The following is a 23,820-nucleotide window of genomic DNA, read 5'->3' as shown; positions in this document are numbered from 1 at the left end:
CAAGCCGTGCTGTAGCCTTAAGGAGTCACTAAGTCGAGCCACCCCATTTCTAAATCACCCAATTTATATATTTTTTTAAAGTTATGTACCCTAAGAGAGGCTTTTGACAGCAAGGAGAAGCATTCTTTCTTGGTGCTTACTGTTATTTCTGGAATTAATTTTTACCAAAAAAAATAAGTTTTGTCTTGTTTCCCTTTTAAATACTAAGGAGGATTGAGAATAAATAATCACCCCCCTGCTATCATTTTTGTATTGAATTTGAGGAATTTAATATTTCCCTACACAGTGAATCTGTTTCGAATCTTCAGCTTTCTGTTGCCACTTTCTCTGGGAGCTGCCTGTTAGCTTACTTTTTCTTGTGTCAACAACTTTCAGAAATGTTCCATTAACTCATTAACTCCTATTCTTGCTAGTCAAGTATCTAGAGGGTGCCATGATCTGCTGCCTAAAACATGGAGGATTTCAAGGAGACTTTCTCAGAGTTTCATTGTGAGCGTAAACAGTTCTTTAAACAGATCTTTTCTGACTCCTGTCAAGCTATTTTGCAAGATATTCGGGACATTGTAGAAAATATCAGCTTTAAAATGTGTCATCTGGCTGAGGAAGTTGTGGAAGAAGTTGAGGAACTCAACAACGATTGAAATGTCTTTACTGATAGTGAGATTGAGGTTTCTGCTGACAACCAGATTGTGGAACTGAAGGAATTAAATGGACAGATCGAATTACAAATTATAAACGTAATTGTCTTTCTGATGGAAAGTTATGGGAAAAAAGGTTGTTTTCTATGGGAGCCTTTTGCTGAAAAGTCTGATTTTTTTAAAGGGGGCTTTTTGATCTCTCTGTGAAAAATGCCTTGTGTTTATTGTGGAAAGTTTCAATTAGCAATATTCAATAATCAGATTAACCTCATTGGCTACGATAATGCCACTGCGCAAAGCCAGTGAATATGTGAATGCTTTGGTCTATTTTGAAGTGGGGTAAGGATTTGAGTATGTTTATCTGGATTGATTTTAAGGCTTGTTTGACTTCATACTTATTTTCCCAACAATTTGGATTAAGATTAATAAGGTGTAAACAATAAATGCCGATTTTAGGTTTAATAGAATTAAGATTGTCTACTCTTAAAATTAATAATACTGCAATTATAACAATTTATATGTTTTTTAGTTTGATTTTTATTATAGTGGACAGAAATGTATAGAAGTAGTGGTAGGAAGGAAATAAATGTATTTTGGGGGGAAGTTGATTAAGAGGTTTATATATTTCTTTTTCTTTTAATACAAGGGAAAGGAGCAATTGCATTTAGTGACTTTTATAATGTGTTAATAGAATGATTTATAGAAATAATGTGATTTTGGTTTGATACAGAGTAAGGGATTGATTATGGAAATTGCTGTTGTTAAAAGTTGGAAGTCACCTCATTATGTAATCTTTAACATTCTTTTTTCTTATGTTTTCACATTTTTTAGTTTTTTCTCTTTTCTTTTTGTAGTTTTTTTGCCTTTTTGTAGTTTTTATCTTTGCTTTAAATCTAATAAAATTCTTATAAAAAAAGGGATTGGGGATAATAATGCAGTCTGGAATTCCCTTACTGCTAATCTTGCTAATTTAAATCAGGATTATCCAAGTATTATTGATTTTGAATAATGAGCCAGTTGAGATTTCACTGTGGTAGATGAGCAAAAATAAATAAAGTTTGTGTATTATATAAACAACCTCCTGTCCACAGGGTCCTTTTTTCACATGGTAAACCTAACCAAAATGTTATTAGCAGGAGAGATAAGAACACATGACTTTCTTTTTTAAAATGTAACTCATTTAATAACCACTTTTCATTCTGAATCATTACTATTCCAGCATCTTGTAAGACTTGAACATGTGCTCATTTAATTGTATATAACAGAGGTATTACTCTAGTATGACTTTATCTTTTTTTCTAGCACCAAACAGCAAATTAAAATCTCCAAGATCTATAGTCCTTTCTATAAAATAATCACTTCACCTCTATTAAAAGGCTAATTAGCCATCTTGTGGCAAGAGGAAAGAATAATAGCTGATGCTTAATTTTATACATCCTAGACAGTGAAGTCAAGTGGGCCTTAGGAAGCATTACTAACAACAAAGCTAGTGGAGATGACAGTATTCCAGCTGAGCTATTTAAAATCCTAAAAGATGATGCTGTTAAAGTGCTGTACTCAATATGCCAATGAATTTGGAAAACTCAACAGTGGCCACAGGATTGGAAAAGTTCAGTTTACGTTCCAATTCCAAAGAAGGGCAATGCCAAAGAATGTTCAAACTACTGCACAATTGCGCTCATTTACATTCTAGCAAGGTTATGCTCAAAATCCTACAAGCTAGGCTTCAGCAATATATGAACCAAGAACTACCAGAACTACAAGCTGGGTTTCGAAGAGGCAGAGGAACTAGAGATCAAATTGCCAACATTTGCTGGATCATGGAGAAAGCAAGAGAGTTCCAGAAAAACATCTACTTCTGCTTCATTGACTACGCTAAAGCCTTTGATTGTGTGGATCACAACAAACTGTGGCAAATTCTTAAAGAGATGGGAGTACCGGATCACCTTACCTGTCTCCTGAGAAACCTGTATGCGGGTCAGGAAGTAACAGTTGGAACCAGACTTGGAACAACCGATTGGTTCAAAATTGGGAAAGGAGTATCACAAGGCTGTATTTTGTTACCCTGCTTATTTAACTTATATGCAGAGTACATCATGAGAAAAGCCAGGTTGGATGAATCACAAGCTGGAATTAAGATTGCCAGGAGAAATAACAACCTCAGATATGCAGACAATACCACCCTAATGGCAGAAAGTGAAGAGGAACTAAAGAGCCTCTTAATGAGGGTGAAAGAGGAGAGTGCAAAAGCTGGCTTGAAACTCAATGTTAAAAAAACTAAGATCATGGCATCTGGTCCCATCACTTCCTGGCAAATAGAAGGAGAAGAAATGGAAGCAGTGACAGATTTTATTTTCTTGGGCTCCAAGATCACCACAGATGGTGACTGCAGCCATGAAATTAAAAGATGCTTGCTCCTTGGGAGGAAAGCTATGGCAAACCTAGACAGCATATTAAAAAGCAAAGCCATCACCTTGCCGACAAAGGTCTGTATAATCAAAGTTATGGTTTTCCCAGTAGTAATGTATGGTTGTGAGAATTGTACCATAAGGAAGGCTAAGTGCCAAAGGATTGATGCTTTCAAACTGTGGTGCTGGAGAAGAATCTTAAAGAGTCCCTTGGACTGCAAGGAGGTCAAATCAGTCAATCCTACAGGAAATCAACCCTGACTGCTCATTGGAAGGGCAAATACTGAAGCTGAAGCTCAAATACTTTGGCACCTAATGTGAAGAGAGGACTCACTGGAAAAGACCCTGATGCTAGGAAAGACTGAAGGCAAAAGGAGAAGGGGAGGGCAGAGGATGAGATGGTTAGATAGCATCACCGATGCAACGAACATGAACAACAACAAAAATTTTATACAATGACAGTAAAAAATAAACCACCAGGCAGTATAAGTAAAAGATGTAACAGCAGAGATAGATATGTTTTCCTTCGTATTCCAAAGGAAAAAGCTGGCAACTACATGCATATCTTGGAGGTATTGTGGGTTTGGTTCCAGATCACTGCAATAAAGCAAATATCGCAATAAAGTGAGTCACATGAATTTTTTGGTTTCCCAGTGCATATAAAAGTTAAGTTTACATTATGCTGTATAAGTGTGCAATAGCATTATGTTTAAAAAAATGTACATAGCTTAATTAAAAAAATTTATTGCTAAAAAATGGTAATCTGTTGGAAAAATGGGGCCGATAGGCTTGCTCAACGCAGAGTTGCCACAAACCTTCAATTTGTAAAAAAATGCAGCATCTGTGAAGTGCAGTAAAGCGAAGCGCAATGAAACAAGGTATGCCTGCACAGTATTTAACTAGTTCTGACTAGACAAAAATTAGGCCTTACAATATTCTCCAGGACAAAACGACTTATTCAAAAGACACTGTCATGAAATATTCATACTGCAGCCATTAAAGTTTAATATCCTGGGAAAATGAGTGAAATCTGTATGTCATCTTTTCAAGCAGTTTCTTTCAACTACAACTGACAGCCTATCCAATTGTTGGTAAAGCTTATTTGCTTATGACTATTACCTGAGAAAGGAAAAGTAACAGTGATGGAAAATGAAGGATATGGAGCAAATTGTGGGGGCGGGGGGAGAACAGATTAAAACAGTTGGGAAATCACAATAAGGATCGCTCATTCAGACCAGTTAGGACACATTTTATTTCAAGCCTACTAATTCAATAATTCCTTGTCACAGTTTTGGAGGACTGATTTAAAATAAAATATGAATGAATTTAGTAAAGCATTGTACATAGGAATGCAGAGTGTAAATTCCCTGCTGAAAATTTACAAGGAAGCTATGAGTCAACATCTTCAATTTCAAACCCTAAAAACAGAAATTAGGTAAAATACACTGATCTATCTTACAGGGCTGTTGTGAGGTTTATGAAATTATGAAGGCATAAATCCATGATCGCATGTGCACTCTGGAACATTGTGAAACTTCTCCCCAAATAATTACATTAAATACTGTGCTAAACAGCAGTACGTACTAACTTGAAGCCAATAAATTTAGCTTAACGCGTCACTAGTGTGTGTGGAGGTGAGCCGATACTGCGCTCACCGAATTAATGTGCAAACCCTGTACATACAGCAGCTATTCATATGTATTTATGTCTGCAACACCGAAGGCATATTATTAAGGACACTATTGATGGCAGCTGTAACTAGTCCTAGTGTCAGCATGTTTTTGCTCTTTTATTAATCTTTTATTAAAAACTGCAGCTCATTTACTCAAACTATTTCCCCTAATGGTTTCAGTGTCTTCACAGCATCACTGAGCCATCACTGAAGCCATAGAAAGCCTCTAATTTTGGTACAGTAGCTGAAGAGATGCTAAAAGGCACGAATGAGAAATGAGCCCTCACTGACTCCAACTAGAGCCACTGGAAAACAAGCTGTCCCCTCCTTATCTGGACTTGTTCCTGCAAGAATGCAGTGCAGTGCCAGGCAGTGCCTCTGTGTTTGGCAAAACAGCTGTTGCTGTGATGGAAGGAAGCAGCAGAAGAATCACTGCAGTGTTACTCTTCCCATTTTTTCTGCCATTACTCTGGGTAACCAACTTGGGAATCAAGCAGAGTGAACTAATTTAAATCCAAAGAACTTAAAATACTGATATAAATCAACATTTATTAACCCCCAGGAGAAACTTCAGACTTAAACTTGACTGATCTGTCAAGCTTGCTACTGATGGTGCTTTACATATTTATTAAAAAATGCTGCAATCATAAAAATGTTAATTAATGATATAACACAGGACTTTCTATCAAGGATATTAGTACAATATTTTGGATTTTTAAAAAAAAAATTATTCTCATTGCCTACATCAAGCTGCTGAACGAAGAGCAGTAAGTTAGCAATAAGTATCCCACAGATTCTTTGTACCCTGCCTCTATCTTCTCGCTCAGCCAAACCAAATACACTGCATCAAGGTTTTGTTTTCTAGGCAAATCAAGCAAAAGTCAAAACTTCAAAAACCAAGAGTTAGGAATTTGATGTGACAAAGCCATTTTTGTAAGATAAAAACTGAAATGGACATACTTCACAACATGTGATTTTCTCTAATTCAGTTTTGTAAGATTTTAACTATAAATTCAAAATGTTTGTGATAAATTACAACTAAGGTTTTTTAAAAATTAGGAACATGTACTATTTATTGTCATTAGAAGCATCTGATTGAAATTATTAAAACATTTGATTTAATCATTTATTTTTCTGCCACACAGGACAGTGAGCATCACCTGACATACGGGGGCAAAATGGTCTGTCTCCCCCTTTTCCCCTTCATAGAGTAAGCTGTGAGAGCAACCCAGCTTAGGTAAAGGTAAAGGTTTCCCTTGACGTAAAGTCCAGTCGTATCCGACTCTAGGGGGCGGTGCTCATCTCCGTTTCTAAGCCGCTGAGCCGGCGTTGTCCGTAGATCCCTCCGTGGTCATGTGGCCAGCATGACTACACGGAACACCGTTACCTTCCCGCCGAAGCGGTACCTATTAATCTACTCACATTTGCATGTTTTCGAACTGCTAGGTGAGCAGGAGCTGGGACTAGCAATGGGAGCTCACCCCGTCACGCGGATTCGAACCGCCGACCAACCCAGCTTAAGGGAAGAGAAAGAAACCAATTCCTAAAGCTCAAAGGATTCTGGTCCAGACCCAAGATCCAAAGCAAGGGAGGTCAGAGTATTCCAAGGATGGCACATGGCTGCATGTGCCCTGTGGCTGTAGCCTGACAAAGCAGAAATACCAGCATTTCCGTGATTTTTTTTCCTATAGCAATCAAAAGGGAAATTATTTATACCCTTAAGTGTTGATCTAAATTATTTTCCATATGGGATACATAGGAAACCCGTAGCTCCTTTGGGAAGCAGATGGAGTACTGATGGCTCTCTAAAGATGCTAGCACTGACCCACTTTCCATTGCAGTACAGCATCCTATTTTTCTGTCTTTTTACTTCAATAACTTTATTTTCTCTAGAAGAAAAAAAGTGCTCACTGTTGGCTCAGTGACCAGATATAGTTACATATTAATTCTTTAGAAGTTCCTGAAAACTGTAGGAAACAGGTGAAAAAACAAAATGCCTTGAACTTTAAACCTGAGCTCAGTCTGTTTGAATAAAGTGAGTTTTAAGGTCACTCTTCACTCAGTGCTAACTTTCAAGGAGGACCCACATGCCAGAAAAGACTCCTGGGACTGCATCCTGTTGGTTCTTTGATGCTTTCATTTTGTAACTTACTATTTTCTTTAGAGGCAGACAACGGGCTTCCTGCTTGGGCCAGCCGCTGTCCAACCTCACCAAATATCTCAGAAGCGTTTATGGCAAAACACCTTTCTTACATTAGCCAGGGAGGCACCAGTGGAAACCACAGCTCCTTTGAAATCAAAAGGTTAGAGCCTTCTCTCAGCAGTTGTCCGCTCTGAAACTATGAAATCCTGGTTTGTGAAAACAAACAGCATTACGACTACGAACAATACCTGTGAGAATGCTTTGTATTTAACTTCACAGACAGATTAAGTATTCAGTGATTTGAATTTCATCTGAAACAGGACCACTATTTACTTGCAGCTGTCTTTTAAAGGTCAAGAAGTCTCCAAAGAAATGAAGTAAGGTATGAAATCATTTTTAAACATACATATACGTATCTGCAACTGTAAGATACATTAAGCCATGTTGAATCTCACAAAATTCTAGAAACAAACATCCTTTGCCGTTCTAAATTCCCAAATGACTGGTGATCTGTAGCATTCCCATTATATGTTCATAGTCTTCCATGAACCAAAAAAACTCCAATACCTGTTTTTGAGAATAGATGCAAGCTCCTGCTTGAAGCATGAGTCAGACGTAGAATTGTATTCATGGCATTCCTTCTACACTGAAGTTGCAAGCAGGATGTTCCACATCAGCACTGCACCTAACCTATCAGTGTGAAATGAAGCCCAGTGAGTAATCTTGAGTTCACAGAGAATACTGTTTGTTTTCACAAATAGTTGTGCAGATTAATTGGAAACTCCAGAGAGCATTGTCTTCTTCATAGTGAAATATGACTATGATAAATATAAAATCCATCAATATACTTTTACTGACACTAATCCAGACTACCTTGTGCCTGGGAATAGTTTGATAGATATCCGTAAGATGAAGTAATATAGCAGGTATTTCTCCAGAATTATTAAACAGGCAATAGAAGTATATAACCTGCCCCCCCCCAAAAAAGTAGGGAGAAAGATTACCAACTATCATCTGCATCATCATAATTAAGCAATTATGTGTGGGCGTTCCTCTCCATTGAACAGAAGCAGAATATAAGGATGTGACATCTCTCACCATGTTCAGTTTCTGAAGAAATCTATCTGTTTATTTACATAGGTTTAAAGAATGCCTGACTCGTAATGACGTGGGTACTTTAATTATTAAAAAACTACAACAATAAAATGAAAAAACAAAAAGTTGTGTGTCCAGAAAGAAGAACCATATGAAACAAAACAAAACCTTACCAGGGTTCACCATCACTCCACCCTAAGGCCTGGGGAAATAACCTAGTCTTCAATGCCTTTTGGAACATCATCAGGGTGGGAGACGTACAGATCTCTGGGGGAATGCCATTTCAGAGGGCAGGTGCCTTGACAGAGAAGGCATGTTCTGAGGTCTCACTAGATAACACTGTTTAATTGAGAGGTCCTGAAGTACACCCATTCTGCCAGATCATACTGGACAGGCAGAAATTATTGGAAATAGATGGTCCCTCAGGTACATGAACGGCTTTAAAGGTGGTGTTTGAAAGTAGTAACCAGCACCATGAATTGTACCTGGAAGTCAACTGGCAACTAATGCAGCTCATGGAGCAGTGGTGTCACGTGAGCATACCTGTTGCTGCCCATGCTGCTGTATTCCAGACCAGCTGAAACTTCCAAGTGGTTTTCAAGGGAAGCCCCACATAGATCACATTGCAATAGTCCATTCTTGAGGTGACTAGGGCATAAGTGACCATCTGAAGGGCCTTCTAATCCAGGAATGGGCACAACTGGCATACTATATGGATCTAGGAAATGGTCCTTTGTCCCAGTCGAAAAGAATATTTATAGCTCAGGGCTGAACTGTGGAGTCCTTGGTACTCTCTGAGCCTTGTTGTTTTCTTGCAGACATTTCATTGCCAGACTAGGCAACATCTTCAGTGTTCGCACTGAAGATGTTGCCTAGTGTGGCAATGAAACATCTGCAAGAAAACAAGGCTCAGAGAGCACTAAGGACTCCACGGTCCTTTGTCCATTGGCCACAGCTGCCATCTGCTTTTCATGCGGAAGCTGAGTCCAAAATGACTCCCAAACTGTGCACAGTCTTGAATAGGGAAGTAAAGCCCAATCAAGGCTAAAGATGGAGACTCCCCAGCCACTCAGTCTTGTTGTGATTGAGCCTACGTCTGTTCCTTCTCATCCAGGCCTGCACAGCCTCCAGGCACTGGGACAAGACATCAGTCAGGGCCGCAACTGGGGTGTGTGTGTGCAAGTGGGGCATGTGCCCCGGGTCCTGCACTGGGGGGGTGCCAAAATGAATGCTGGGGGGGCACCAAAATGGGTGCGGAATCCATGTTTGCCCCGGGTGACAAAGATCCTAGTTGTGGGCCTGACATCAGTAACATCACTTAAATGGCCTGGAGTCAAGATATATAATTGGGCATCACCATACTCAAACCAACAGATGACCTCACCCAGCAGTTTCATGTAGATGTTGAATAGCAGGGAGAGTGTCAAGCCCTGCAACATCCACAAGTGAGGGGCTGTATTCTCAATCTCTTCCTTCATGTCAACACCAATTGAAACCAGCCACTGAGAAAATTGGAAACCACCGTAGCATGGTGTTCCGCACTTTCAATCCCCATAGACTGTCCAGAGGAATACCATGATTAACAGTACTGAAGGCCACTGAGAGATCAAAGAGCACAAGGATGGAAACACCCATCCCAGCTCCACCGAAGATCATCAGAAAGAATGACCTATGCTGTCTCAGCAATAAGCATGTCTAACTAAAATCCCTGGTTTTGCCACAGGTCATCAGCAAGTATGACCAGTCCAGTCTCTATAATAAACTGTGGCCTGAAGCAAGTCCAAATAATCTGCTTCCTCCAGGTTCCCTAGAGCCAAAGCCTGACTACTCTCTCCACTATCTTTCTACAAAACGGAAGGCTCGATGATAGTTGTCTAGGACTGTTGGGTCCAGTGTCTTCTTGAGGAGAGGGCGTACCAACAGCCTCCTTCAAGGCTACCCCTTTCCTTGAAGAAGTTGACAACACTGCATGAACCCAATTACAGGTCACCTCTTGGGTGGCTTTAACCATTCAGGAGGGACATGGATCTAACAAACAGGTGGCCAAGCTAACAGACTGGAGAACCTTGTTTACTTCCTCTAGAAACACAGGACCAAACTTGCTCCAGATAACTAACTACACAAGGCCTTGCCCTGGAACTTCAACTGGACCTGTCCAGTCAGAGTCCAACTCTGCGCAAATCTAAGCAACTTTTATCTGCCAAATAGTGAGAATATTCCTTACAATGGCCCTACAGCCCATCCCTCCCCAGCAGGACTGGATTGCCCTAAACAGGGCTGCTGGACGGCTAATGGCAGATGCAATAAGGGTGGAGAAATAAGAATGTTTCACTCCATTGACACCACAATGTAATCCCTAATATGGGTTCTAACTCATGTTCAGATTCACTCTTCATCTTCCTTCAATATCACTCCATATGACTCTTCTACATTTTTTTTGCAGCGACTACTGTATATTTGGCAGAATTCTAGGCTACAAATTTTTGTTATACAGGTCTACTTAGTTATTTTCATTTTGAGCTGGGGGAATGTTAGGCTACCAATCCTAAAAAAAAAATAGTTTTGAACTTGACTTAAAGGAGACTTTGTTTTTTAACAGCTAGTGAATTAAAATAGTATTCTGTTTTCAGTTAAGGAAAAAAAGTTAGCAACTATTAACTCAGAAGTAACATTTTGAAAAACAAGAATTAAAAACAATTAAAACAAGAATTTAAAAAATGTTCTATTTAGTTTTAAAAGCACATTTCTCTGCAGTTAAATTTTATATTACAATCCAGTAGTCCTTTTTCCATCTTTTGCTTTTATTCTCCTTGCTATTAATACCACAAAATGACTGACTGTACTTGTATAGTTTTGCACATTTCTTTATATATTTATAGCATCATTGGTAGGGGAAAGTGTGCAGAAACTTATCCCTTCAAACCCCTTTCACTCTTTACAGGTGGGTATATGACTTACTAGTTCAAACTAAAGGGATTTGGCTCAGCATTGTTTCATGAATATATATGGCGTTTGGAGCCCTGTAATCCTCCATCCATAAATAGTACATAGGTACTACATGGTGGCCAACAGTTTTCTTTGATTTGCTCAGAATAGGCTAAAAGGAGAGATTACTATCACAATTCTAAACATGCATTCAGTTGTCCATGCTCCTAAAACAGCCCCTGTGGGGGAAGTATCAGCAATTTATTCCAGAATATAATCCTCAGCAGCACAAAGTTCTTCAGTATAGTTTCCCCTTCCAGGAAGCAAGGAAAAGAACAAAAATAGTTACGTCACAACTTAAAGACACTTTGTATGATAAATGATGGCATAAATCATACTAGCCATAGTTTGTTTAGCCATGATTTATTCAATAAGCCACAAATTGTTGGGTTCACCCAACACATCCACAATGTGTAGTACATGAACTCAACCATAAGAAGCAAAATAAACAGAGCCCCCCCATCTATCCATACATGTAAAAAGGGTAAAATATAGATTGTTCTCCAAATAATTTGTTTGGAACAGCCCAGTTGAAATACTGTAGAGAAATCCCTAGAAAAGGTAAATCCAGTATGACTGAAATCCTATTAAATATACAAATGTTACACGCATACAGAACTAAAATCAGAGAAGTGAAAAATTCAGATTGTAAATTCTCAGTCAACTCCCTGACAATTGTACATGAGCTCGGCCAATCTTTCCCTGTTGTACAAAATATAAATCGGCAAGAAGTTTGGATTATGAATTTGAACTGTGCGTGTTGCAAGAGTGAATTCTGACAGATGATGCCATTAAATATTGTGCTTCCAACTCTCAAACCGCTCCCCCCCCCAATAAAATTAAGACGTGAACAAGTTAACTGGCTACTTTTTTAAAATTTCGGGATGACTTTTCTGTGGTTGCTCAGCCCTGACACCTGATCGCTCCAGCTCAAGAGTTCAACCTTTGTACGACGTTATTCCCCGAACCCACCGGGGAGCCATGAAATCCCTTCCTCCCTTTCCATGCCGCTTGACCGCCGGCCAGCTGGGCAAAGGCCTTTCCGCAACGTTTATTATTCGCTGCGCAGCAAGCTCGGTAAACACCGGGCCCTGGGGACTCCCGCCCCGAACGGAATGGTTTCGTAAGCGCGTTTTGACTCTCTTCGCCCATAAAAGTATTTACGGCTCTGCCCAAGGGGAGTTATCAATCCCCTGATACGAAAGCACCCCGGTCTCTGCTTTACGCAAGAGCCGCCGCCAACCAACTCCTCACTCACTCCGGCGGCTTCCCGACCGCTTCTCAACCAATACGCTTCCTCGCCCCTCCCACGCGTTCTTGCGAGCGGCACGCGCCGCTTCGTTTAAAAGCCCGCGCTCGGAAGACAAGGTGCCTTTTAACATAGATGGTTCTGTTGTTCTAGGCCCCCCGCGACAGACCTCACATGACGCCTCGTAACCAATCAGCACCTCTCCCTGTCATATCGGGATTCTATGACAGCCCGAACCTTCACCCCTTTAAAAGGCTCACCTGCCAGGTCTAATGCCCGTCACCTCGGCCGCTTCCGGGTTGTGAGCCCTTTAAAAGCCGATGATGGGGCGGAGCCCCTTGGCGTCACAATAGGCTGGGCTAAAAAGGGAGTTCCAGGCCCTTCAGCCCGGACTTCCTGGCATGTGAACAGAGGTGGGGGGTGTTTGTTGTAGGAAGCCGTGACCCTTTTTCCTTTCCACCAAAAAATACAAATGTTTATTCATGTTTGTTTACTTATATGTGTGTTTACAGATGTGTATAAATATTTATTCAAATTTATATGGCTGTCCATCTCCTATATATGACTCTGGGTGGCTTACAGTTAAAACAAATATAAAAACAAGAAATTAAAAACAAGAAAAAAATAGAAAAGCATATAAAAAGGATAAAATACGTAAAACTCACAGCCGAGGTAGTCCCATTCAGCAAAAGAGTACTGTATAGTCTGTGCACCGGCTCCATCACACACCTGGGTCCCTGTGCCCATTGGAAAACCAGGTCTTCAGGGCCTTGCAAAAAGCCAGCAAGGTCGGGGCCAATCTGATCTCCAGGGGAGAATGTTCCACAGGGTAGGTGCCATGGCAGAAGAGGCTCTCTTCCTGTACATACGCTTCCTACTCTGCTTACTGTGTTTTTAGGTGCACCTAGTTTTGAAAGGGGTTCGCTGAAACAGGCATTGGAAAACTGGTAGGACTGAATTTGATTGCAGCACACAAGTCTTACAATTAATGCAATCTTTCTGATGCGAGAGTTGAGGCTGAACTTCTGTTCAGCCATGCTTAACAGTGTTTACCAAATAAGCCCAACTGCCTGTGGAATCCTTGGTGTTCTCTGAGTTTGGTTGTTTTCCTGCAGACGTTTCATTGCCCGACTAGGCAACATCTTCAGTGCTAGAAGGGAGTGGGGTTTGCTCTGTTTTTATATAGCTCTTCTTTGGTGGTGGTTTGCCTACCAGCAAATTTCTCCCATTTGCGTGCTTTCTGAAGTGTTTTGATGCCCACATGTGGTACCAATCGAATCTACAGTTCAACCCTGAGCTACAGATATTCTCTTGGACTTGTAAATTCACATTAACACATTGAGCTGGCCTGACTTGCTAAGGTTATACAAGATACTGAGCAACCAACTAGCAAAACGTATTTTCATTTTAATTTTTGTGCACCTAGGTTGGTAATAGTTACTGACAACCCTGCCATGCAATTCAGTATTAGGTGGAAACACTGAATATTAGGAACCAGGTGTTTTGTATAACAATGAAACAGGCAAGGCACGGCTTCCCCTATGCAACTTAAAAAAGGGCTAGGGATGGTGTTTGAGGCAAATTAGACTCTTATGGAATTTCTGGATGTATCCATGTAGCTCTCTTGGCAACAGGAAAAAGTGGTTTGCCATTACCTCCTTCTGGGATGTTTTTCCTGCTTCCCAGTTCTAATCTACAGCCCTGGTATTATCTAATGCTCTCCATCCATGTACCAATCACATTTGAGCCTGCTTAGCTTTTCTGAATTGCCAAAGTAAGCCAGGCGCTGCCCTTCTTTAATTCTTCAATGCAGCTAGTGGTAATCTGAATACGGCTAGCCAGTGGTTGGTCTGGATTCCCAGAAGGGAGGAATTAAACACTATTGCACAAAAAACAAGCCTCTCTTTGCAGCCAAGCTGTTTAACCATCCCACCCACGTGCTCTAAATTCAAGCAGGCATTCCTTGTATTCCATCGACTTCCATGAAGATATTTCAGGGCTGTGTTAAAGATCTGGGATGCAAAACTCTGGACTAAAACTAGATGGCAGTGATACAGAAAGCTGCAGCCCAGTTTTGGCACCCATAGAAGTTCGTGTGACTCTTTCATAGTGTTGAATAGTTTAAAACAGTGTTTCTCAACCTCAGTGATTTGCACTTCAACTCCCAGAATTCTGCAGCCAGCCATTTGCTCTGCACCTCTCCAACTTCCCTGTGACCTCACTGAAGCATCTATAAGAACTTGGTGATGGAGAAGAGCCGCAGAGCCCAGGTCTCTTTCAGACACTTGCACAGAACTAGCAGGCTCTTGAAAATGCTAGTCCTGTTTGCTAATTGCAGACCTAGTGCTCTTTCAAAAACAACAAAAAAAGGCTCTAAATGCATACAGTAGTTAAAAGATCTGTATTCATACAGATCTGGCCTTCTTTCAGAAGAGTAACCCTCTGTGCATAAAGAAGCCACACAATGCTTGATTGGTGCTATTCAAAATGCTGGACAGGCACAGGCAGATGCAGGGTGCAAGCCAGGTTTTGATGTCTTCTGCAGTCAAAGTGAAAATGCTCATGGAGGGCAGTCCAGGCAACAGAAGGGGGGGAAGGTGCCACAGCAGGAGCTCCCTAGAAGCTGGGGCGATCCCAGCCCTGACGGCATCCTCAACCACATGGTTGATCAAGCTTTTTAGGACGTCTGTTGGGATAGGAGGGAAAACACTTTTTTAAAACCGGAACAGTTGAATATGATTTTAAGCTGCCTCTACTGTGGGCTGGGGGGTAAGATGAAAGAAACAAGGGCCTGTCATTTAAAAATGGTTAGGACTTCACACTGCAGCCAGAGGGATGGAAGGATGTGTCCTCGAACTGTCCAACTCGATGGGCCTGCATAAGTTCTGTGCCTGTCTTTTTAGAGTTGTTTGATGTCAGAGAGAAAGAGTTGGGGGGGAGGGGACTGCTGTTGCCAAGACAACCGGCAGATTTCCCCCCTATGCCTTAGGATGGGTTAAGCAACAAGGTACGAAGATGCACGAATCCATGTCATTTGTGATGAAAGCTGTGTTGCAAGCGCTGGGTGGGGGCTGTTTGTAACTTCACTCCAAATCTATTTGCTGGCCATTTCTTGGGAAGCAAGTCTGCACATTTTGATGCAAGTAAGCAAATTACATTGCTATTGCAAATGTGTATTCTTTGAGATTTTAGCATCAGCCCATTGACAAATCAGATATACAAAAGGGCAACTGGTTAACTACAGAATCTCATTGCCAGGGACCGTGGAGACAGCCATTGTCTGAATGACAAAGACTGAAGAGGAATCTTTCTTTATGGCCTTGTTGCCAAAGTCTATTCCCCTCGTATTGCTGCAGTTGATGCAACTACTAAAGCTTCCACCAGCAACCCTGTTCCTTTCATGAATAAATTTAAGAATTGACATTTTAAACTGCATGGGGGTTTCCCATTTGTTTTAAAACACATAACAATGAAAGAATAAGGCTCCACCTGTAGAGAAACCATGCAGACTTGGGAACTTTTCCAGAAAGATCTTGCAGTGCTAATAGTAGTCATAGAAATAGGAAACTGGAAAACTAGCCAAAAAAAAAAATCTACTATCAAATTTATTTGTAGGAATGCCCAGGTCTCACTGAGATGATAGAGAGCATGTTTGGGAGGCTGGTTCAGCTTCTGATAAATACTGGCCAGGCTTGCTGCAACAGCCATTTTGTAAATAGGCTTCTCTCTCTTATGGCATCCATAGTGTGTCTCTGCTGTCTTGGTGGGATTAATTTGAATGATTTAATATTAACATGTTCACATGACTACTACCATCACTTTCCCCCTGAAGGGAAAGATGCACTCATACTGAATAGAGGCTTTGTTGTAAAATTTTTGTTAAGTATTTGAATTTCAGGCAAGGATGTTTGGGAGCTAGCAAAAAACGCCTGAAATCAGGAACGCAGTTGCAGAAAGTAGTGACAACACTGAGCTGGGAAGACCACCGGCTTCTTCGAATAAGACATTCTTTTTCCTATGAGAAACAGAAACCATTTTTTTGCAGCAATATTCATAAAATGGGTTGAACTTCCTTTGCTGCCTTGCAGCTTGTCTAGATGTTCTTGATCCAGGAGGTGGTCTAGTGGCTAAGGGGTAGACTAGCACTGGGGAGATTTTAGTTCAGCTACAGAAGATCACTAGGTGACACTGTCTCAGCCCAACCCACCTCACAGGACTGTGGGAGGGAATACAACGTGCACCACTTTGAGTTCCTGGTTGAAAAAACAGGATATACAGCTAGGAATTATCTAAACATTGGGCAGAAGTCGGTTTTACATTGTAGGAGATACTGATTTGAAATTTAAGCCTCACTCAGATGTAAGCCCAAATCACATACTGGACTAAGTCTTAGTTTGTTTAACCCTTGTGTCTTAACTAAGCCTATTTGGTTGGGTTCAGACATTTAATAAAGCATAAATCATGATCTATAAACCACAATTGGCCAAACCACACAAAATTACTTTATGGCTTAATATGGCACGTGAACTCTGTTAACTGAGGATATTTCCACACAGGACACTAAGCCATGATATGGCTGGCTCATTTTATAAAGAATCCAGTGAAGCTTGCAAAACATGGTTTAGGCTTAAGATACGTGAAACCAAATTATTGCTTGAAGCGTTCTCCCAAGACAGACTGGGTGCCAGGTAAGAAAGGAAGGCCCAACCCATAAAAATCCAGGCTGGAAATAAGAGAATTATATATCAGCCTCGGGACCACTGAAGCTAGATGTTGTACAAAGTATGTCTCCTTTTATTCTGGGTTGAAGGAGCAAATTCTGAATTGTTTTCTTTTTCCTCTTCTATTTCTGTGCTTTCAATTTCCTTCAAGTTCTCTTACCTTGATATAAACAAAGATTTAAATTTTTAATGAAGCAGGGACATTCATTCTGGGGAAAGGGACTAGCCTTTAGACATCTCCTCCTGTCAGCTCAGTGAATGAAGCAAGATTGCTACTTGCCTCCTGAATAAATCCGGATTTCCCTTTCTCCAAGAGTCAGCTCTAAGCAGGCATAATGGGCAGTCTGCAGCAAGGTGGTGGGGAAAAGGTTTACAGATGCTCTTGGTGGAACCAATGAGGTCCACTCCACAATACTTTATACATTCACATGCCCTGTTACAGTTACCACAAATGCCCCTTTTCTCTCCCATCGTACATTACATTAATATTGCACTTACTAGAGTGTGGTTCTTCAATTAGGTTCTTACTTTTTAAGCATTAACCACTTTCAATCAAAGAGAAATTCAGGCTCCACTGAAAAAGAACTGGGGGAGGAACCATCAGACTTGGTCTCCAAGCCCTAATACTTCTCTTAACTCCAAACTCTTCTTACAAGTTTTTATAAAATCCATAATAGATGAACAAGTGCACCTTCTTCAACATTTATGTTATAAAATGAAGCTAGGGTGTATTTATTAATATTCAAGGACATCCATTTCAAGTCACTGTTTTTAAAGGCCTCATGCATTTTTTATTACCAAACATACACAGTTTAACAAGCCCTCAATAAATTTATAATGCATCATAGACAAACCGACTTTGAACATATCACCAAACTAGTTATAGGTATTTCTGTGTGTTCTATGACGATCCCATTACTTCTGTACAAAATCCATACTTACAAAATTGTTGATGTTTATAACAAACAGTTACAATTCATACAACCCAATTTAATATTTACAAGTGCCATTGAATTGAGGCTTACTCTCAGCAAACTATGCACAGGATTGCAGCCTTAGCAAATTCATACCTGATCCTAAGTATTACAGCATAAAATTTACCAAAACTGAACTATAGTACAAAGGATCCCAGTTTATCATCAGATTAAAGTTCAGAGCAAAAACTTGCAAGCATCTCTAAACCTGGACAGATCAGCCACAGTCCTCAAAGACATTATAAACAGTAAAGAAATTTATAATTAAAATAACAGCTACTATTTCATGATTTTTTAAAAAACCAACATGATTTACAGCCTGATCCTGCGCCTTTTACTGAAGAGAAACCATGTTCCATCCAGCTGCAAATAAGGCATTAATTTGCATGCCTTACTGTATGCAGTCCAGAAGTCTGAAGGCCTGATCATTCCTGGTTTGAAAGAGGCTTATTAAATTATCATCAGGTTGATTTATTAATTTGCCAGTCAAAGCAGCTTGACATACGGACAGTTTTTGTGCAGAAAAATAGTAAGAAGAAAATTGATTAAATGTTCCTACCCTCCCTGTTGCCTCCCCTCCCCCTATCATCATCTTCTAAGGCTTCCTTTAAACATCTACTGCATAATACATACTTCTGCTCTAAATCCCACTGAAATTGGCAGGCTATAATTAAAAACAAGGTGTAAATCTCTCACGAATCTGACCCCAGATCAGTCACAAAATGTTCCTTGCATGGGCGAGGACACAAACGAGTAGCCAGGCACAGCATCACACCTGTCACATAAAAGGTCAATGAAGAGTCCCCAACAAATATGTCAAAATAAACGTTTTGCGACTGGAAGTAATCTGCTCCAAGAAGATGTAGTTTTATTTATTCTGTATACAAAAACAGGGGTGTCTCTAGGGGGAGGGAATGTCAACAGGTCAAGATGATGCCTGTGCAATTGAAGCCCAACTGCTTTTTATGGGTGTCACACATGCAACACCCAACAAAAAAAGGGCAAGGCTTCAGTTATGCAGGCACCATTTTGATGTTTTCGACCCTTTCTTGAGATGCTCCTGTAGAACAAGTAGGAAAGGTACGGGCTCCTGATGCATAATTGCTGGAACTTTTACCACAACTGGAAACTAACACAGCAACAAGACTCGTGTATTACCAGGAGCAAATAATGACACATGAATATTCCAGACTGGAACTACACGCCCAACGCCTGTGATACTCATGGCTTTGAACGATTAGTGGATAAACTGGCCAAGCCATCTGAATGCTGTTCTTGATATACTAGGTTCAGAAAACCCAGAGCTATGGAGAAGAGCCTAACATTTAACCCCCCCTCCCTTATATAGAATTTGTGGGGTGGAATGTAGTTTTATAATGTTTTAAAATGCAATTCATATAACTCCACAATAAATTATTAGTTTAACAGTTATCATTTTCAAAAGGAAAATCATTTACCATCTCGCCCAAAAATCCATATATACACACACAAAGTTGCAAGCACGCATGTTTGTAGCCACATGTATTTTACAACTATATTAGAAAGGGAGTTAAAAGCTGATCCAGCTCCCTGCCGAGTTTATTCTTGGCCTGTGTTGTACAACATGCTTACTCTGGTTAACTGAATCATGGTTTGGATTAACCCAACTGCCTAGTCTCATACAACACACTGAACATTTTATCCTATTGTGCTGGGTGGAACTAGCATCTGCAAGACCTATGAATTTCAAGAATACTGAATTTAAGACTTTTATGTATGTAAGGAACCTGTAGAAGGATACACAAGAATTCTAAATAATTTGGGAAATTAATTTAACTAATTGACAATTTTTTTAAAGGAACTACACTTCTGGAATACAAACAAGAAGTAGAATTTTAAATTTTAAAAAACACATTTAAAATAAGCTTTGCCTTATAATGTCTTGATTCTCTTGGCTAATTCAGGACACACAATGCAAAGCAACGATGCCGAGCGATTAGTGCTAAATGCCTTGGATTAGAAGTACTTTAAGCTTGAAACTCCTGCTTTGTGTTTGAAACACCTGTTCTGGATTTGACATGGGCTGCCTGGACCTTGTAAGAAGTATTTCAAATTTGAGTCAGGTATTTTGAGCTTGAAATGGGACTTGGAAAATTTCTAACAGAGTTGGAAGAGCCTGTTTGAACTTGAAACAACTGTTTCCACCTTGAAAGAAGGCATTTTGAGGCTAGTTCTACTCAAACTGGAAATATTTTCCCACCTCTATCAGTAATATTCAGACATGGATTATGTGATACAATACTAGATTATTTGGTTTCAGTTAGAGCAAGTAAAGGGTTAGAAACTTCTTTATGAGGAGAGTTGGCAGAAGAACACGAAGAGAGGAAATTACAGGAGAGAGAGACAGCTGGACAGAGGAGAAAGGGAAAGGAGATAACCAGTATATAAAAGAGAAAAGAGAAATGGATAGCTTTTGTGACAATTGTTCTATAAGGACACATGAATATTCCAGACGGGAAGCCTACGGGAAGGTACACGATGTATCCTTTTAAAGAGCATGATCACCTCACAGGGTTGTTGTTGTGGGGAAAATAGGGGGAGGAATGTCATGAGTACTGATGGTGAGCAGGAGGGGGCCCCCTATCCAGGGGGGAAAACGCATGCGTAGTGGTGAGGAGTTAAGCAGCCATTCAAAGAGACACAGATCAGACCCGCCTTGACTTTTGGGGTTTATCTGCCTGGGTTTTTCCCACGCTTCTTCAGTTTGTTAGGATTTTCTGTCTAATGTAGCAGTAATAAAACACTAGAGACCTATTCCTTGTCTCAACGTGGTTCCTGATTGTTAGGACAAGGAAGGAGTATTAGGTATGTTCCCTGCCTTGAGTTATTTATAAAAATAATAAAGGCGGGATAAAAAAAATCTTTAAAAAAATCTAAGAAGTGATCCTCTAAACAGGACACAGTATCTAATAACCATCTGTGACCCTCCACAGGCTGGCCTAAGGTATCACTATTAAGAAAACAACTGATAAGAAATAACCACAATATATATATATATAATTATATAATTATTTTGGAGCATGGCAGTAAAATCTTGAAGAATGTCTCTTTGCCCCTGCCCCCCAAAACAGAATAAATTAATGCTACTTGTGACCAAATAAACTCAGTTTAGCCACAAATTGTTATAAAAAGGCTAGGAAGAGTATTTTAACAATCTAGGAGCTTTTGTATTTAAAGCCTTATTAAAATGATGCAGGGCAGGAAAAACTGACTAACCAGTTGGGTTTTTTAGGTATTAGAAAGCTTTTACAGCCTGTGATATTGAACTCTATTATCCAATCAGATATTTTTGTCTGACAGATTGATATCCACATTATGCTTTTTAAAAAAAACATTAAAATGTTTTTGAATGCCAAGAGACCCTTAGTATCTTGTACACAAACAGATAAATTGAACCGTATCTGGGAAAATAATCTACATAAACACAGTTGTACCTTAATGTACGCAAGTACTGCAGAAATGGTTATATCTCTACCTTGCATCTGTTCATCTTATGCTGAATGAAAGGACCTGAACACATTTAAAGATAAAAAACAAAATCATAATATTACGGCACTCTCAAAACCGACAGCACCAAGCTACATGCATTGCAAAATATTTTTCTTTTTTAAAAAATAAAACACAGAGGTTTCCATTCTCAGAAAACGGCTCTTATTATTGAGCAGGCATGAATCTGATGCAGCGTTTGTCATGAGATACACTGTACATATCAGCAGGAAGAAAGGCAGCATCTGACTTGGTCTTCACTGCTGGAAAATGAAAAAGAAATAAATATGATACACACATACCTTATGGCGGAATCGTAGCCCCCGATTCCTGCTACTTCTATAGTAAAATGAATACAGTACTGTGGGCTTTCTAGATTTTTAAGATATTCTCTTCTCTTGTCTGATGGAATATTAGTATCTAAAGAAGGAAGATTCATGGTGGCTGAAATAGCACAATGCAGAATACAATCTGTCTGAATTTGTTAATAAACTGTGTGGAATCTCTAATACAGAAGTTGTGAGGCTAAAGAATATTTTAAAGCTCCTCTCATAGCGGTCCTACTTTTAGAAGAAGCAGAAAGTGGGGACTAAGATCCCAGAATAAAGTATATGCACATCATATTTCTTTCTTTCTCTTTTTCCTGGCTTGGTACATATCCTTTTCTTTGTCTTCAACACAGAAAAATACAGACTTCACCAAGAATAAAAAGAGATGGAAGAACAAAATATTTCCTGAAACTTAAGTTACTCGAGAAAGCTAGAAATAATACTAACAGGTGACCTCTCAGTATGTTTTTAGCTGGGTATCATTCTGGCCCACACGTTCTATACAGATAAAATGGTTAACTGTAACCACATCCTTTAGTTTAGATCGCTGTCTTCCAGATCGTGCACTGGTATTATTTCCTCTGCTTAACTGTATCCTTGAAGTGCTCCACGTGAAGGATTTTACAGCATCTATCCAGGGCCTCTCTTTTCTCATAGAACTATTAAAGCCCCCCAATTTTCATTCTGCTATGATCACCAAAGGGAACTGAAGAATCGTCAAGAAATTGTATGGATTTAAGCTGTTCATAGGGCCACAAAAACAGCCACCAATGGATCAAAACCAGAGAAAAAGCCCCTTCGTCTGAAGCTGTAATGATTGCTGCCCAGCTGAAGTGCCAAAGACGTTACACAACCTTCTAGGCACACACCACTTTCCAACTTTAATAGCAAGCTCTCGTTTGTAACCCAGTCAAACACTGACTTTAGCCTATGTGACAGCAAGCACAGATTGATTCTGAACCTAGAAGCAGCATGAATTCCAAGTTTTCTTGCAGTGGAAAAATCTGGACCTGCCATATCTCATTTTTCAGCAGGTCTGTTTACAATATATGGACAGCAATTAAAGCCTGGTCAGATAAAAACAGCTTCAACTTCTGTGTTACTGAAGCAAATAACCTCTTCATAAATGTACAAATCCATTTTCTCTGCTCAAGATGTTGTCCTTATTACAAGGTCACATTTCAAACTAGTGCTGCACTGGAATTCCTATCAAAAGCTAAACAGTTACCCTCCATTTCCATTTCTGAACCTTACAGTTCTCTGTTCATATGCTCTGCTGAAGAATATATACAACTCTACATTTCAACATGGCCTTTACCAGTGCAGATGCTTTGGATATCAGTATAAATATTCAACAGATTTCATCACTGGTTCAAAAAAAACCAAAACAAACACTAACGAACTGAAAAGGAGAAGCAAGCCCTTTCAATCCTCTAAATAAAATGTTATAAACTAGGGCTTTATTTTTCTCTGAAATACTTCTGATGCTAAATTTCAAGAAACTTTTGAATGCCCAACGTTGTTGTGTTCCGTATTCTGGGTGACAATGCTTCTCCCTGGTGATCAATAGCTACGCTGCCCATAAATGGTATACAATCTGCATTCAAAGCCTGAGAAGGAATCTCAGACATCACCCTTTTTTTGCAGTTGGTCCAGTTTCTTTTTTAAAAGACTATAGTTTTCCCTGGTCCCAACTGCTGTGGGGTCAAGCTTCAGAGAGACTTCATAGTGTTTCTTGGCTAAGTCAAAATTTCCCCAGCGATGGTACAGCACAGCTGAAACAGCAAAGAGGGTTTTTTGTTAGCAGTGTTGTTGAAGAACAGACAATCTCGCCAATTACTTAGAAAACATTAAAACATTTGGTTGGCTGTCGGCACAGTGGCAGCCTGCTCTGTAGCCAGCTGGAGCAGACATGTTTGGAGCTGCACGGGCCAAGGAATGACAAGAGTGGATTGTGCTGGAGCCATAAATGGCTATTTTTATCAGGAGAGCTCATGGTGGTTTGCAAGCACAGGACAAAGAAACCAATTTGCCACCACTGACATGCAGCCACCTTTGGGCTGCAGCAGGCGGCCTGGCTG

The 23,820-nt window shown here is 40.0% G+C and overlaps 1 protein-coding gene across 3 annotated transcripts in view; it reads right to left on the bottom strand.

The window, feature by feature from the left end:
* The window catches only part of LOC134498644 (protein O-mannosyl-transferase TMTC4-like), a 79,965-nt gene that overhangs the window by 5,900 nt on the left and 50,245 nt on the right, over positions 1-23,820 (bottom strand). The window contains exon 1 of one of the 3 annotated variants that reach the window (XM_063304805.1): positions 7,429-7,528. The exons of 1 other annotated variant lie outside the window; for it this stretch is intronic. In XM_063304805.1, coding sequence (XP_063160875.1) covers positions 7,429-7,492 — 64 coding nt within the window. In that variant the 5' untranslated portion in view covers positions 7,493-7,528. Of the gene's footprint in view, positions 1-7,428; positions 7,529-21,243; positions 23,515-23,820 lie in introns of those variants that run through there. One more of the 3 variants, XM_063304804.1, reaches the window with a different exon arrangement.

The sequence above is a fragment of the Candoia aspera genome, chromosome 5, assembly GCF_035149785.1.
Source record: "Candoia aspera isolate rCanAsp1 chromosome 5, rCanAsp1.hap2, whole genome shotgun sequence".
NCBI classification, from domain to species: Eukaryota; Metazoa; Chordata; class Lepidosauria; order Squamata; family Boidae; genus Candoia; species Candoia aspera.
This window is presented reverse-complemented; position numbering and strand designations above follow the sequence as displayed.